Source organism: Cuculus canorus, chromosome 7, assembly GCF_017976375.1.
Source record: "Cuculus canorus isolate bCucCan1 chromosome 7, bCucCan1.pri, whole genome shotgun sequence".
Classification (NCBI taxonomy): domain Eukaryota; kingdom Metazoa; phylum Chordata; class Aves; order Cuculiformes; family Cuculidae; genus Cuculus; species Cuculus canorus.
Genome location: NC_071407.1, coordinates 28,192,960 through 28,210,238, shown reverse-complemented (window position 1 = coordinate 28,210,238; position 17,279 = coordinate 28,192,960). Strand labels below are relative to the sequence as shown.

At 38.2% G+C, this 17,279-nt stretch overlaps 1 protein-coding gene across 16 annotated transcripts in view; it reads left to right on the top strand.

Annotated features, from left to right (window-relative positions):
- The window catches only part of LDB3 (LIM domain binding 3), a 130,903-nt gene that overhangs the window by 97,147 nt on the left and 16,477 nt on the right, over positions 1-17,279 (top strand). For 11 of the 16 annotated variants that reach the window (XM_054071315.1, XM_054071313.1, XM_054071324.1 and 8 more), the window contains 4 exons: positions 1,555-1,719; positions 3,331-3,438; positions 8,838-8,885; positions 11,371-11,489. In XM_054071315.1, coding sequence (XP_053927290.1) covers positions 1,555-1,719; positions 3,331-3,438; positions 8,838-8,885; positions 11,371-11,489 — 440 coding nt within the window. The remainder of the gene's footprint in view (positions 1-1,554; positions 1,720-3,330; positions 3,439-8,837; positions 8,886-11,370; positions 11,490-17,279) is intronic. The other 5 variants (XM_054071319.1, XM_054071317.1, XM_054071327.1 and 2 more) reach the window with 5 other exon arrangements.

The window sequence follows — 17,279 nt, the reverse complement described above, 5'->3', positions numbered from 1 at the left end:
AAGACAATGATGTCACGCACAATAATGCTCTGGTTTAAAAAAAAAAATAAAATACATGTATTAGGATAACTACTACAAAAATGAATCACGGCATCAAGGAAAATATCCCTTAAGCTTGGGGAAGATATGCTTGTATTATCACTGAACTGTGTGCCCCAAAATAGTATAATGAACTGAAAAATCAAATTGCAATTAGGTATTTTTCAGTGGGTTATTTGTTCTGTGGGTAGTAATTCATTAAATCCACAACAAAATCTGCATAAAACCAAAATTAAGCTTTTGTATTTTCTTGTTTCTCTTTTTTTTTTTCCTTTTTTTAACTTTTAAATGACCTAGTGATTTTGTTAGGCTTATTGATGCGTGAATAAAGAACGTATACATTGTTTCAATGAACTTAATATCAAAAAAATGATGATAGTCAGCAAAGAATGTGCATCTTGTAAGTCCACTTAGTGTTGGGGTTTTGGTTATTTTTCCCATTTGATGTAAAAGCTCATGGAAAACAACAAAGAGAACCACCCAAAAGACGAGTTCGTTTCTCAGCAGTGGATGGCTTTGACTATACTATCTGTCAAAGCTGTCTAATAGATAACTGCCCCATTTGTCTGTCTGTAAGAGATGAGTAATTCTTTCCAAATCTGAGCGAGGCTGCAAGGCTAAAATATATTAATGAGCACTGGGTGCTCTAACAGTAGGTGATTAAAGACACTAGCAGTTCAGTAGGTGACTTAATTGGCCACAGGATAAGAGATTTTCATTATTCTTCATTTCAATTAAACAATGAAATACGAATATTTCTCTGCTCCTTGTTATCTGTGCCACATCACAAGAAGGTCACAAAGATAACAGCTCCTGCTCATCACCCGAGTGGTTTTAAAACTGGTATAGTAAAATTTTATGCTACAACTTCCCTGTGTATTTTCCATACTGGTTTATGTGTCAAAAGGCATTTTATTGTTTGATGGGTTGGCTAGTGTAATGTAAGGTGACTTTAGGTCAGACATCAACTGACAATCAATGGACTTCTTTTAAACATTTTTCTACTCTCTCTATGGCACGAAACTGATTAAACCCCACACAAAGCTGTGCTGACTCAATTTTCAGACTACCAGAACTTGCAGGAAACCTGCTGATACAAGGCTATGACTATATCCTTTAAACTGCTTTTCATCATCTAATTAAACTGTTTACTTCTAACATAAACTTCAGCTCCAGGCGTAAATATTGGGTGAAATTTATCCTAGTGCAAAGAGTTTGTGACGGGCTCTTTGCAACCATTTAAGTGCTGTGTGTCACATTTCCTACCTTGGCTTCAGTGGGAGCAGAACTTAAATGCTGTGTAACACCTGGATAAATTTCAAGCACATCTTAATTGCACATCTAAAGGCCTAACAAATGTATCTTTCTCTTTGTATAACTGTGCTCTTCCCTCCATAGCATGGTCTGCTACTATGTTTGCAGCTACAGGTTCAAACATAGTAGGTTTTATGCTCTACATTTAAATGCGCACCTTCTTAAGATGCTTCTTGTTTTATTTAATTTAACTCTAATTAGTACCCCTGTCGAGCATGCTCCGGTGTCTACCAGTTCTGCCTCTGCTCCTGCACCACATGCTTCAGCACATCAGCCTGCTACCGCTGCTCAAAATACAGCCGGTCTGATGACACCACCAGCAACCACCTCAGTAGTGCAAGAGTCTTTCTCATCCTCCTTCCAAAGGTAATGCTTCATTGCTTTGTCCTTTGCAGACACTCCTGTATGGCTCTGGAAATGCTGTAGTCATTCTTAACTTTAGAATGTAGTATCAAGCCTATTTTACATGCTTTTATATAGTTTGGTGTGTTTTCTTATTTTGAAGTATTTTTTCAAAAAATGTTTGCAAAGAATTTACAAAACTGGCCTATAAAATAACAAAGAGTAGCTTTAAGTCTGCAGTACGGTTAACGTTTTCAGAAATCGGGTCTCGGATTAAAACCGGAAATGTTTTTTCACCACTTACCAATCCAATCCTCGCAGTAGCAGTTGAAGGAAGGTTCTTTCAATAGTGTTTCTGCAGAATGACATGAAATGGAAAATTAGAAAATGTCATTTCCTCGTATGATTGAGCTCACCAATATCATAGGAGATGTCAGTGAACATGGCGCACAATGAGCAATGTGTGAATAAACCCACGCGCGTGATGATTGACATGCTCTGCAAGGTGTTAAGTCAATTAATTTCTATTAGATGTATCCACTGTCTTTTCTCTGAGAGCTGGCTCTGGAGCTGAAGTGAGTTCCAAGGAGGAAATATGTTTGCAACCCGTGTGGTGCAGCAGGAGTTAGTCATATATTAAAAGTTGTCAGACAGTCTGTGAAGAAACGCGTGGGATTTATACTGCTGTCACTTAGATTATAGTAATTCTGGGGCTAGTAGAAGTGAATCCCTTTGGTGCATATTATTCTTTTTTTTTTTCCCCTACATGAATATTCCTAAAGATGTATATTTCAACATACTTGAACAATTCAAGGAAAAACAGACCTCCAGTACTGTAAACAGCTTTAAATAATTGAGACCTAAGGTGTAGTCTGTCATAACTTAGATGTGTGTAAATGGAACTGGAAATGTTCTCTTGGCTCTATTTCTTGTTTAATTTTTGTTAGTTGACTTAAATTATTTATATATACCAACTACTGAGTTTCTTGCTTTAATTGGTTTTTACCTAACCGTGACATCCTGGACGCCAGTGTTGTTATTCTAATACAAGAAAATCAATCATCCAGCCAGCGCAAAGAAGGTTTGAATAAGGTATTCTTCTGGAATTTGAAACTGCTGTAAGGCATTGTCACATGAAATAATGATACGGTTTAAGTGACTTATCCCTCAGCTGAAACTGTAACATGAATAAAATGGATAATCTAGCATATGCTTCAAAAATAAATGCCTCTACTAAAGTAAACATGCCAATGATTTGTGTTTTAAGTAGGAGAATCTTTTGTCTATTACTGGTTGCATATTAAAAAGTTTAGCTCAGACTCAAACATCTTCAGATCTTGCATATAAAATCATGTATCATTAACAAAAGTCCTGTCCTGAAATATTGTCTGTCTTAGTTACTGAAAGACTCTGGAATTAAGGTTTTACATAACGTGTGTGTTTTGTCCTACATCCTGTAGGAGTGTGCTTGGTTGTGCTGTTCTGTAAGTCTGCGGCTGTATGCTACAGGAAACCTGTTCCTGGTAACTACGCAGCAGTCCTCTTGTATCTGAACTCCGACAAAGCTTGATTCTGATGTCACTATTTTTGTCCCTGTTAAATTATTTTGTACGTGCTTTCGTGTGTCTTCTGCAGAGTGCCTGCAGCCCCCAGCTCTCTTTCACAGCCTAAGGCTTTCCATGGGTCCAGGAACATGTCGTTAGCAGCTTCCACTATTTCGTCTGCTATCTCATCTCAGTCTAGGTACATCTGCAAAGCTCTCTTTTCTTTTAACTTAATGTGTTTTCAATCTGTATTACTCTCTCCACTTTAAGATTTTCAGCTTGGCAGAGATTCTTGAACAGCATTGCTTAAAAGAACAGCCTTGTTTATCTTTCACATTAAAACCAAGCTAGGAAACACCCAAGTTTTAGATTTAGTATGTGTGACCAAAAGTTCCTTTTGGAACAAAGGTATTTCAGCTGGTTAGTTTGTCCTGGTTCTGTCGTCTTAAAATGAAAATATTTGTCTAGTGACAATGAGAATGACAGGGTTTTTTTTTCTTGGTGAAAATACAGGATCACAAGAATCACAGACCTTCTGTTATTATGCTCTTAATCATGACTAATGAAATATCACTTGTAGGGAAACATAACATCACTAGAAAGAGAGGATGCTGCTGTACTGCCTCACTGCTGTGCCTTTTCATTGCTTTCATTAACACTTTGTCAAGACTAATGGAGGAGAAAGCAGTAGATTTTAAGAGTCATTATTTGAACATCACCTTCAGAAAGAATGAAAACCTCAATCAGCAATAGATTTGAGATTATAATTATCTATCTCTCTCTTACCTAATTGCCCAGTAGTAGGTAGTTGTAATCACACAGAAGAGATGTTTGAAATGAATAAGGTGCACAAGTTTGAAGGCGACACATCAAAAAGTAGAATGGCCTTTCTCAAGAGCATCACAGCAAACAGCAGTTAAATGCTTTGCATAAGTACGAACTTGAAAGCATTTTGGGTGGCTTCACATAACTGAAGTCAGTGCAAAAATGGAATCATTGCAGAACAGAAGATCAGAGTTCTGAGTTTTAGGATGTAAACGTGAATTAGAATTACATAGAATTAGAATCAGAATCAGAATTACATGGGGGAAATAATTCCCGTATGGAGATGACAAAACATACAAAGTAAAATTAAATGCTGATCTAAATCTATTTCTCTGAGTGGAAGTACACTAATCATAACTTTAGTTTCTATTAAACTATGAAGTTGGTAAATGTCACTAGAATACTACCAAGAACCGAAGGTAAGAACAGATGCAAGGGTGTTTACTGCTATTGGCATCTAGTTTTATATAAGAACTTTCAGAATCCCAAAGTGATGAGTGATTGAGGCAATCGTTATTTGTGGGTACCCATTGCAAAGTCATAGAATCATAGAATGGTTGAGGCCAACCGAAGGACCTTAAAGATCATCCGGTTCCAACCCCTCTGCCATGGGTAGGGGCACCTCCCACTGGATCAAAATGCCTTGAGAGGACCTAATTTTCTCATTAGGATCACTCAGTGTATTTAAGAAGTAATTCTTATACTGCTTTTTCGTTCAGTCCTGTGGTATGGTTAAGATCTTAAATGTCAGCGGCACTACTTTGACCCTCCTTGTTTTACTAACAAATCTCTTAGCTGGAATGATCGGATATCTCTGAGAAAAAGATATACATATCTCTGAGAAAAAGGCCCTACATAGTTGTTGTAGTAGACAGTTAAAAGCCTCTTGTAACCAGGGGAAGTCCCTTACTTTCTAAGCAACCATGACTGTGCATGTTTGAGCTTGTTTATACACTGGCATTCAAAACTTATTTATTTCCTCAATAAAGACTCAGTTTTAGTGTTCCTCTCAGCTGAGGACCAAAATGCATGCATTAGTCAGAAAGGGAAATTAAATTGAAGCCTTGGTGACTACTCTAGCCAGGCAGAGGACATCTATTCATGTTTCATCAGTCGGTGTCTCAGGATCCATACAAATCTTGCTATGAGAGATATATTTTTTACACACCTGCGTAAGAGGTAGTCTACTGGCTTCAGTGAGACTTGTACATGATATATTGCATAATTGTATGTAATATTGTACATAATAGCTAATAATAGGTCTCTGAAGCCTGCGTGTAGCAGTAGTACTGGATGTAATACTTTTTATCTCTGCAGTATATTTCATTGAGATTTGTGTTGATGTCACAAAAGGCTTTAGGTTTTCCCCTTCAAGAAGAACAATCAGATAATGACAGACTTTCATTTAATGAACAATTTTGGAGGAATGCAGAAAGATAAAATCACAGATATGTTGCATATACCACCTCTAGAACTCCATTGGTAAAAATCTTTATCAGGTTTACTTTATTGCCTGCCCAACATTAGAAAGGCAGTTTTTACACTTGAGTGAAGAAATTCTGTTTGTTGACATTTTCTGAGTTATCTGGAATAGGACAGAAGGGGAGGGCTAAAGAACACTGTTTTAAAATGGCAAAACTACAAATTTTCCAGTATTAAGAGATGCCTTTTTTTCAGAAATAAAATTTCCTTTGGTTTTTGTTTTCATTATTCTGTGAAGCTGTCTGATTAGATGAAGACAGACAGAGATTTGAACACTGAGAAAGCTGCCAGTTAGATGGGTTGTTCTAGAATCAGGCTATTGAGTTATAAGGCCGTACTGTGAGTTGCCTAAAAACTTTAGAAACTTTATGAACACGTGAGTCATAGCACTGTGAGCTTTTAAATCAGGTATAAAGGTGGGAGATCTCTTAGAAACCTTCCAGAGACAGATAGTTTATCACAGAAAATCCTTAAAATCAGGATGCTCAAGCAGGCAGAAGGCATGTTTTTCACAAAATGGCTAATGCATGAATTTTTTTTTTAACTGAAGGCTACTCATTTAAGAAGCTGTAGTTTGTTTGTATTAATCACAGAACCATGGATGGACCTCCTGAACCACAGACAAGCACTTTTCATGTTGAAGCTTTTGATGTAAGAATTAGATGCAGATATCGTTTTTTATCTTCTAGGATAAATCTGCTCTTCCACTAAGAAGCCATATTTTCCTTATTGTCTTGAAAATTACAGTTAAGCAACAATTAATTATAATTTGCATATAAAGAGCTAATAAATAAGTTTAAAGATAGCCACTATCTGCTGATGCTGCTTGCATGGCCATCTTACAAGGTAATATACTACTTCTTGACTAAGCCTGTATCCATTTCACTTTAACTTCACATTCTTTTCATAGGGAGGAGGGAAGCAGTTTCAGGCTTTGAAACTATAAATTAATTTTTAGTTATGTATCAATACAGGCTAATCGGTGTGAATCATAATTGTAATGAGTAACAAAGATAAAAATATCACCTTGAGATATTAAAATTTACTTCCAATTCAAATGTCTTTTATCTCCTGCACTGGGTTGGCATGGACCATTTTACCCTTTCTTGCCCCTTTGAAAGGAAGCGGATTCTCTGTTCTTCATTCTTTAAGGTTTTCAAGATACCATTGGATAAAACACAGAGTAACCTGGTCTGACCTCAGGGCTGGCCCAGCTTTGAGCAGGAGGTTAGCCAAGAGACCTCCTGTGGTCTCTTCCAAATTTACAGGCTTTGTGAGCTTATGGAAAAACTACTGTCCATTTCAGAAAGCACAGGTCTCATCAGGCTATGCAAATCTATTGCTCATATCTGGCAGTTATTTAAGTCCAAGATCTCCAGCGTATCAGCTTTATAATGCTACTGCTCTAAAATCTTACTTGCCAACAGATGACACAAGTATCATGCCAACATACACTTCAAGCTGTTATCAGCAGGGAAATGTTATTGTCTTATCTAATACCTCTCTTAGAAGTTCAGTAATTCAGTGAGCCGAGGGACATAGGGGCAAATCAGAAACATTTAATAGCTGTAAAAAAGTTGGTTCCCTGACCATCGGGTAAGGAAAGCAAACTAAGTTTGGGGATGTCGGCGTTTTTTGGAAGGTTGTGTGGCAGCTGAAGTAGGTTCTTTGTGCACTACTGCCACGTTTGTTTTAAAAATTGTCAAATATTACAGCCAGTACATTCAAACATAAGGGACTAGAACTAGCTTCAAATTTATTTATAATTCACAGTTTTGAGCGCCTAATGATTTGCATTTAGAAATCAAGCAATGCATTAGTATGCCAAAATGTGGACTTAAAAATCCAGTTTCAGCTTGACATATACCACTGGAGTGTTGCAACACTTCAGAGAACTTTAGTTCAAAATAAATATGAATGAACTTACAACAGCATCCCCATCCTGTAAAACATGCTCAGGTAGAATCCGGCTGAGATTTTACCACCATTGTTCCAGTGTTTGTTGGGTATTTTTCCTTCTAGATACCTTAAAAAGGTTCACCCAGAAAGTGCAGGAGAATTTCTTGAATATCTTTAACTATTTAAATCTGAGCAGTTTTATAGTGATTTTGCTTTTGTGTGCAAAGGCCACGTGCATAAAACCTAACACGAGTGAAATATTTATAATGTTCCTAAAGAGGGATGTTCGAAGTTGTTATTAATTCTTAACTGATCATAGTATTTCTTTTAAATCTGCAATGTTAATCTTACTTTTTCCACTTAACAACCTTACTTACAAAGAGGAAAGCATATTGGGAGTGCTTGAAATAAGCTACAAAGCTCTTTATGCTATTGGTTATTCCACGTGGAGGGTAAAATCAGGGCAGCCAGCGAGACATGACTCTGGGAATACAAACCCAGGAGAAACAATGGAAAGAGTCATGATTGTGGTTCTAAAAGGAAGGCGTAGCTTCTGTGATCCTAGGGATTTTAATCCAAGCTGTGTCTGTGGTAAAGAGAAGAAACTCTCTTCCAGAAGCTGGAAAACAACTGGTAATTCTGGCAAATGTAGGCTGTGCTCCTAGGTGATGTGATTGTTGCCATGCAGCCCTGCACTGCTCTGCATTAGATGGGAGCTGCATTCCTTCTGAGTCCTCTTTTTTTCTCAGCTCATACGTTGCGTAGGCTTTTAAGTACTTCTGTATTTACGTAAATGAATCATTTAATGTGCTGAAATGATACTGCTTGCCCAAGAAAAGAAAAATCTACCTGTTTAGTAAATCAGTAGAGTGGTACTGCAAGGAGAAAGCTGAACCTGATGGCTTGATGTTGTTGCTTCAACTACTTCCAGCCTGTCCTTTCTGTGAGGTTGTTGTAGTTGCTTTATGAATTGGGAAATTTAGCTGATATTTGGACTTGGGTTGCTTCAAGGTTTGCTTCTAAGATTTGATGCAACTTAAACCTATGACACTGACAAAACAAAACTTGTACCTATTTTTCTGGACTAATACAAATAAATGGTGAATGTCAAATAAAACAGTCCAGTGGTTGAATTACGATTCTACAACTGAAGAATGAATAAAACTGGATGAGAGTGATTTATGGAATAATATACTCAGCTTATTTATTTTCATTACGATTATTCAGGTTTCACTATGATTCCTAGCTTAAATAAGATAAGCAATGTAATGTAGTACTGATCTTATATGATTATAAATCTCTATGGGTTGTTTAGCACTTAAGAGCACCTCTTATTCATAATACCAATTTTCTTGGTATATTTTTTCAAATACAACTTTTGTCTCATTTTAGTTTCAACCGGCATTCTTCCACCTCCATCAGTTACCAGTCAAAGCAGAGGTATAAAAAAGTTTTCTGCAGCTACTCTACCCTAAAAGCACTTAACAAACCAGTTTATTGCTGCTGGTAGGCAACTAGTGAACTATTAACATTGAAATGATTTGCTTAGAAATATTTACTCTTTCTTTTTCTGACAACTAATAGTTTTCAGAGCCAGTATTTAATTTGCTGCCTGTCATGTGCCATTGGCTGCTACAGATAAATTCAGTAAAGGTGCTTTCACTGCTTTTTGAGATGCCATTGCTTCTTGTTCCATTAAAACATCTTTGATTTTTTGGATATCTTTTTATTCTTTCTTTCTTTCTTTCTTTCCTTCTTTCTTTCTTTTTTCTTTTTTTTTTTTAATAATCACACACTATTTCCTTTTCTTCAGCAGAAATTCTGATAAATCTTTTAACTTCACTAAACCCCCTAATGATGCAGCACACTTTATTTCTCTCCTTTGTATTCCTTGCTGTATTTAATATGCATCATACCCTTGTAAAAGAGTTCAGTAGTTGGCTTCTTTTAGTTTTGCCATGATTTTGGTACTATGGATACAATTTTGTGTGTGCTGTTTATTGTTTTTTTCAACTGCATTTCCCTGAACATACAAAGAAGTCTGTTAGCATGGGTTTATCATGCTGTTAACTTTGGGAAACACTTGAATTTTGAATAACCATTTTTCTTCGTAACAGCCAAGTTATTGCTAATCTGGCTCAGAACTTCTTTATATATTTTGTGCATTAAGAGAGCTTCAAATGAGCCTTTCTACCAACGGACCTGCACCTCTAGGAGCAGACTTTCTTGAGTGTGTGTCACTTTCAGATTAAGGTTGTATGACACATGATTTTAATCCATATTGTAATTGTTGATCACTGATCAATAAAGGTAAAGGTAAGTATGTTTTACTGGGTTTTTTTGTCTAGTTTACTTTGAATAGCCGATTTCAAAACAAGCAAAAGTCTTTTGATGGTGCGTATTTAGCAGAAGGCATTCTGAAAGTGGTATACAAAGCCAGTGTACCTGAAGCGTACATCTTCACGTCTGTGTTATGGTAGGAGCAATAATCCTCTGTATAGTGACCCCGACTACAGTGTATTCTTATGCACTACAGATGAGGAGATATCAACAGAAAATTGATTGAAGGAATGGGAAGTAAAAAGTCTCACTGTGCTTAGAACAGCTTTGGCAGTTACAAAAAATCACAGCACAGTTCACAACAGAATTCGTGTGAATACTGTCAGAGTAGCAAAAAGCTATGTTGTGAGGATAGAATTATTTTGTTCAAAATTAAAATTCAAAAGTTTACATTTGTCACAATGCTTTTTACCTGTACTGGAAGGATTTTGGCAAGTTTGCCATGTGTAAAAATTATAACGTGTTCTCACTAGAAGGCATTTGTTTCCCCTATTAAAGAAAGTGCAGGTCAAGACGGGCCAATGGTTTGGCAAAGCTGGATGCTGCTCTTCTTATGCTGACAAATGTTTTCCTGTAGACAAAGCCACTACGGAAATAGCTCCTGAACTATCAGCACAAATGGATAGGGATCTGGTTCATGCAGACAGTGAAACTGAAGGGAAAAAGAAAGTAAAACTATGTTATTGGGGCAAGAACGATGTTCAACAGTGACTATTCTTTATTACTGCATGCATCTCGGTGTCTGTTGCATCCTTTCCTTGTACCACTTTATTCTCTCTTGCTTGCTTTGTTTGTAATGCTCTTTTAGTGGTCAACATCACTACAAATAGAGTCACCCTAAGTAATAGGCAATGAGGCATATGTTTCAATGCGTTACCATAAACAAACTGAGAATCACTGCCCGAGCTGTAAAATAGAGAAAAACTATTTCTTATTCATGTCTGGGATCCTGAGAAAATCTAGGAATGCAGAAAATGTACCATAATATTGTGTACCATGTGCTTTTGGGTTAGCTGAATCTGGACATTAGAAAAATAAACATAAATTGTGGTTTCTATCTAAATAGGGAAAAGAGTTAGTTTCAGAAATGCTTTTTAAAGGTCACTACAATCTGTTTTAAAAGAGTAAATGCTTATGTACAGTAGTTAGTATTCATAGTAGTAGTAATTGTGCTGAGCCAGTATCTTTTTACGTCAATGAGGTAGTCCTTGTTGATGTCTTTTAGACAAGAACAGGCCTGTTTGTAGATGGACAGAAAAACCAAACTTTGTATGCATTTTCCCAAAGTCTGATCCCTTGGTAAACTGAGAGTTCCTTTAATAAATTTGTTGTGTTCCTTCAGTAAACTATTTTCTGTGACAAGAGCAACTTGGGATTATTTAAAATTCTTATTTGGCTATTTTCTCTTTCCAAAGACTTGTCCAAGCCTTTCTTAGCAATGATAAAGGCTAATGAATCTTGCGGTATTCTCTCTCTAGCTTTCAAGAACACTCTTGAAGTGCACAGGCAGCTGCCAGATCTCTTGGTTCATTATCAGTAACTGATGCTGTTTGTAAAGTTGCTCATTCCTTTGTTTTGCTTTTAGAAACACCAGCCAGTCATATACACCACTGCCAGTTTCTGGAAACTATGGTGAGAGTCCTGCTGCTTCAAAACCGAGAGTTGTTACTACTGCCAGCATAAAGCCCTCTGTCTACCAGCCAGGTAAGGTGACTTGAGAGTGTTGGAAGCGTTCGGGATAAAGTACTGAAAGGATTCACAGAGGAAATGCACACGTTTCATTTAGGAAAAGAAAAAAAAATGCACATTTTGCACATATCAGGAGAGATTTATAAATGTGAAACTGAACACTGCTAGTTGCTAGTTCTGCTTCAGATTATCTGAAGATCAAGGATTATGTTGTATTTGTATTCTGCTTTGGAGTGAAAATGTGGAACAAAAGGAGGAAGGAGAATAAAAGCAAGGAAAAAAAACTGTAATAGAAACGTGTAGCTGGACTTTGCAAAAGAAATACATTTGGAAAATAAGCCAGCGCTCCCAGTTAGGAGCCCAATGACAGTCAGAATTGATAAAATAGCTTAGGAATGCAGAATTGGGGAAGGAGATAAAATAAGTGTAGGTAGTATATATTTGCAAAACTGATAGGCCATTTATTGAACTTCTCAAACTCATGCTTGTATTTTAAGTAAAGAATGACCTATTCAAGTACTTCATAATGCTATGCTTCCATTTCCCACAAATCCAGTTACCGAAGGAATATATTTGATTCATTCTTGTGGAAAATATGCTCCTTGATGCTGTTTAAATTCCCTTTGTACTAATGTGTAACAAATGGAATGAACTTCTAAAACCATTGATGACCAAAATGTGAACCTTCAAAATGAACAAAGTAAATGAGGCAGTCTAAATGCAGTTCTGCTTCAAATTAAGCTTGTTCTGATCTTAGCAAGAGAACTAAATGTTGATTTATATCTTGACAGTCAAGTAAATATGAAAAGGCCAAGAATTCTAACAATCTTAAACTGTCTTCTGTAAGGCTCCATCTTTGGATCTACTGAGATGAAACTAGTGCAAACTTAGACATATCTGACAGACAGATCAGTTGATCGGTCTTTGTATCTGAGATATAAAAGTGGAATAAGCCAGTTCAGAACTATGCTGAGCTTTTTATGGGTCTAAAAGTCAATAAAGGTTTCAGCTTCTCCTCATTTGCTTTTGGTTAAATGTGTCAGCATACAGCATGGTCGCACTGAACACAAATGTTATTTTTGTCTTGCAAAAAAAAGTAAAGATGAAGATAGATGATTTATTTCCATAATGCAGAACAGAGCAAACTGTGATAAGTCAGAATATCTGCTAAATACACTGCTTGATACTAAGCCCCATGCTCATTTCAAGGACGTCCAGACTCTAGTTCTCAATATGCAAACATGCCACAGAAATAAATTAGAAGCTATATCCAATTAGTGGCTGTATCTGTTAAAGAACTTGCTGGCTGTCAAATTAGACTCAGAATAAGAGTCTCCCATGATGGGCATTTGTTTTCTTCCATGATGGGCATCTTTGCAATTCCTTATTTTGCCAGTTTTTTGCACCCTATTGCCTTGCAGTAGGGGCTTAAAATACACAGTACAGAAACTATGTCCTGTGTCATTATGTATAAAACAAACTTAATTCAACTCTTTCTCCCAAGATAAGAGCAACCTCAGGCTGTTGCAATAACTGCGCTCTCACTTTAGCAAATAATTTCTTAGACTTTTATTTTTGTAAATCCACTGTGTGAAAAGGTCTGAATAGGGAAAATTACTGTAAGGATTTGCAATTTAGAATCCATTAATAGAAGAGGAATGCCTTTATGCTATCCCTCAGTGGGAATGGATACAAGATGACCTGCTTCCCTGAAAAATGTGGGCCAGCAACTTCCAGTTTAAAAGACCCACCAACAGTCTTATTTATGCAATAACCAGAAACCTGAATCAATCACTAAGAGACTATTTTAACTTACAAGACTATTTTGATCTGTCTCAGTTTGAAAAGAATAATGGGGCAAAATGTGATTAAACTGAAATCAATCTCAAAATGAAACTGCATGGCTGAGTTTCTAGCTCAGATAGGAATAAGCAGTAACTCTAAACCTCAAACCAAAGAAGGAGTACAGCTTTGAGTAATCTAATTCTGGTGGGAATTTTCTGCTGCTTTGTCTTCTTCCTATAGGGAAAGCTGTGAACTCCGTACTCTCTTCCCTTTTCTGTCCCATAATTTTCATAGGCCATGTTTAAAAGGAACGTGGATTTCTTTTCCAGAAAAGATCCACTAGATGGCAGAAAATACTTCAGTATTCCTACTGGTACGTTTTCCCAGACTAGACTGGTGCCTTCATATATTCCAAGCAACCTAAACGCCAGTTCTGTGCCACAAAGTAACGTGACACCTCAAAGTGAGAAAGCAGATCTTTGCTTTTAAATCCTAAATCCAAGTAGGACTAGTTGTATCTGTAAAAGTGCTCATCGGTAGAGGCCTGATCCACCCTTTCAGGAATGGTAGAATGATTCCTGCAGATCCCAATGAACTTTTCACTGAATCCTAAGCTCCTTCCAGACCAAAGCAGTGGGCTATGTACCATCTTTCATTTTAAATTCTTCTACGTAAGAATGGTGCATCTTATAAAGGACTTGCTGCATTATCTTTGTCATCTGCTACGTACTGGAACAGTATATATGAAAATTTTGGGCTTCAGTGATGCAGCCAGTAAGTGCAGAACAAACCAAATCAGCTGTGATTATGAATTACCTTTGATACTGGAAAATTATTACTAAGAGATCACCTTCTATGACAAAATCACTCGACTACTGGATGGGGGAAAGGCTGTGGATGTAGTCTTCTTGGACTTCAGTAAAGCCTTTGACACAGTTTCTCACAGCATTCTACTTCAGAAACTGTCAGCCTCTGGCCTGGACAGGCGTACACTCTCCTGGGTTGAAAACTGGTTGGATGGCCGGGCCCAGAGAGTGGTGGTCAATGGAGTTAACTCCAGCTGGAGGCCAGTTACAAGTGGAGTTCCTCAGGGCTCAGTACTGGGTCCAGCTCTGTTCAATGTCTTTATCAATGACCTGGATGAAGGCATTGAGTGCACCCTCAGCAAGTTTGCAGATGACACTAAGCTGAGAGGAAGTCGATCTGCTGGAGGGTAGGGAGGCTCTGCAAAGGGATCTGAACAGGCTGGACCACTGGGCCGAGACCAATGGGATGAGGTTTAACAAGGCCAAATGCCGGGTCCTGCACTTGGGGCACAACAACCCTATGCAGCGCTACAGACTGGGGGAAGAATGGCTGGAGAGCTGCACGGAAGAGAAGGACCTGGGGGTGCTGGTTGACAGCCGACTGAACATGAGCCAGCAGTGTGCCCAGGTGGCCAAGAAGGCCAACGGCATCTTGGCTTGTATCAGAAATGGGGTCACCAGCAGGTCCAGGGAGGTTATTCTCCCTCTGTACTCAGCACTGGTGAGACCGCACCTTGAATACTGTGTTCAGTTCTGGACCCCTCACCACAAGAAGGATGTTGAGGCTCTGGAGCGTGTCCAGAGAAGAGCAACAAAGCTGGTGAGGGGGCTGGAGAACGTCTGACGAGGAGCGGCTGAGAGAGCTGGGGTTGTTTAGCCTGGAGGAGAGGAGGCTGAGGGGAGACCTTATTGCTCTCTACAACTACCTGAAAGGAGGTTGTGGAGAGGAGGGAGCTGGGCTCTTCTCCCAAGTGACAGGGGACAGGACAAGGGGGAATGGCCTCAGGCTGCGCCACTGGAGGTTCAGGCTGGACATCAGAAAAAAATTCTTCACAGTAAGAGTCACTGGGTACTGGAACAGGCTGCCCAGGGAGGTGGTCGAGTCGCCTTCCCTGGAGGTGTTTAAGGAACGGGTGGATGAAGTGCTTAGGGACATGGTTTAGGGAGTGTTAGGAATGGTTGGACTCGATGATCCAATGGGTCCTTTCCAACCTTGTGATTCTGTGATTCTGTGATAACATCTTGGGAATCGATTCTGTGATATACTGCATCTTAGTACTTTCTAGCAGCAAACAGGACCTTTTATCTGTTGCATATATGTTGGAAGACTTCAAAATACATAAGCGTGCAAGGTGAATTTGAATGGCAGTAGCTACTAAGACAAGAGATTTGTTCACATAAGCTTAGGGATGTAGCTCTCAGACAACAAGATAATAATTCCCTCTTAAAAACAACAGCTAAAATCTCACGGTTAGTGAAACCTTTCTAATACATCGCAATGACACTATTTTAAATCAATAGTAATTCCAGCCTGTTCACAAGGGGAAAATATGTTCTAATAAATCCAGCCTGTAAAATTAAATTATAATGGCTGAAAAGAGAACTTGGAGCAGTTGCAAACGCCCAACATTTGTCACTTTGCAATAATTCCCCTGGTATCTTCTTTCAGCAACTGGAGAAAAAATATACTTTGCTGCTTCATTTTACCATGGCAAGTAGCAAAGACAGAGTAAAAAGAAACAGAAGATAGAGAGAATGAAAGACAAAGATCCTTCCCTTTAAAGGAGTCTAGATTAATCTGAACCCAGATAAACCGTATGCTGTCTACACTGTTTGCGTAAACTAACCGGTGAGAGTAAGGAAGAAAGAGTGAAAAATTCAGGGGTTGTAATCTGAATTTGTTAAAGACATCCTGAAAATGGTACCTGACTATATTCTTCACTTCTAGAACTCTGGGTTTGAATATCTGACTTTTTTGTATCCCTTTGTGGGATACGCTGCTGTACTCTGCATGAACAATGATTGGCTCTTGGGGGAGGGAGAATCCTTCCGCAAAACTGAGCGAGCTAGAAGTCACCTTACTTAATTAGAGAGCCTCATAGGGGGAGCCTTTTGAACTCACCAATTAGAGATGAAATATCGCCTTCTAATTTTGCCTAACTTAATACCGTAATACATAAATAGCAACAGCCCCAGGGTTTAAAGAGATTGCATATAAACTCTCTGTTCTGAAATCTTTAAACACTGTTTACCATTCCCAAGTTAAAAAAAAAAAAAAAAAAGAAGCCTCAAGCTAAGGTGGGATGGAGTTTTGTGAATTGGAAAACTCTGGTACTGTAGCAGAAGGAAGTTTTATCAAGAAGATGCATTAGATTCAGCTCTGAGGTCAATAAAAAGAAGAAAATTGGAAATCACTGAGCAATCACAGTGGATCAATATATATATGTGATTTAAGCACCTGCAATTGCCAATAATCAATGTATGTTACTCTATGTGGCAGGGTGTGTGCTAAGGGAGTGTTAAGTAGAACATAATCTCCTCACCACTTAATTAACCAGAAAGATCTATGTTATATTCAGAACCCTCTTCTTGGTTGAAACACTTCTACCTCCAAGCCCCTTAAAACTGTAAACGTTGTATTTGGTCATCATTTTATTGACACTGGGATCTACCCAGAGTGTTTACCTAGACTGCTGGAGAACTGTCTTAGATTTCCAAATCTGCGTGCTTTCATTTGGGCAAAACACTTCAGCTCTCCAAGCTTCTGTGCCTCCTCACACAAACCAACAACCACTCACTTTTTTATTTTCCTTGCAAAGGGAAAAACACTTTTAGTGCTCCTGTACTTGGCATAAGTGAGGCGGTTTCTTGGGCAGTAACTTTAGTCCTACACAATGCGGAGTTCAATAAAGAGCAGGGCAGTGGGAAAACTTGTTAGTATGCACAGGCTCTAGTTTCTGCTTATTTTTATGTGATAAAGCTCCACCCAGGGTTAGAGGCTAATGCAGACAAACTCAGTGGCAGTCTGTGCTGAAGATTTTCTGTGATAGCCAAAGGGTGGAAGAAAGGAAGTATAATATTTCTATTTCATACATGGGAACTGAGGCAAAGAGATACTACGCTTTGCTTCAAGTAATACAGGAAGTCTGCGGCAGAGCCAAGAACTGAACTGAGATCAGTCATAACCGCAAGTCTGGTCTTCCTCTAAGTGCTG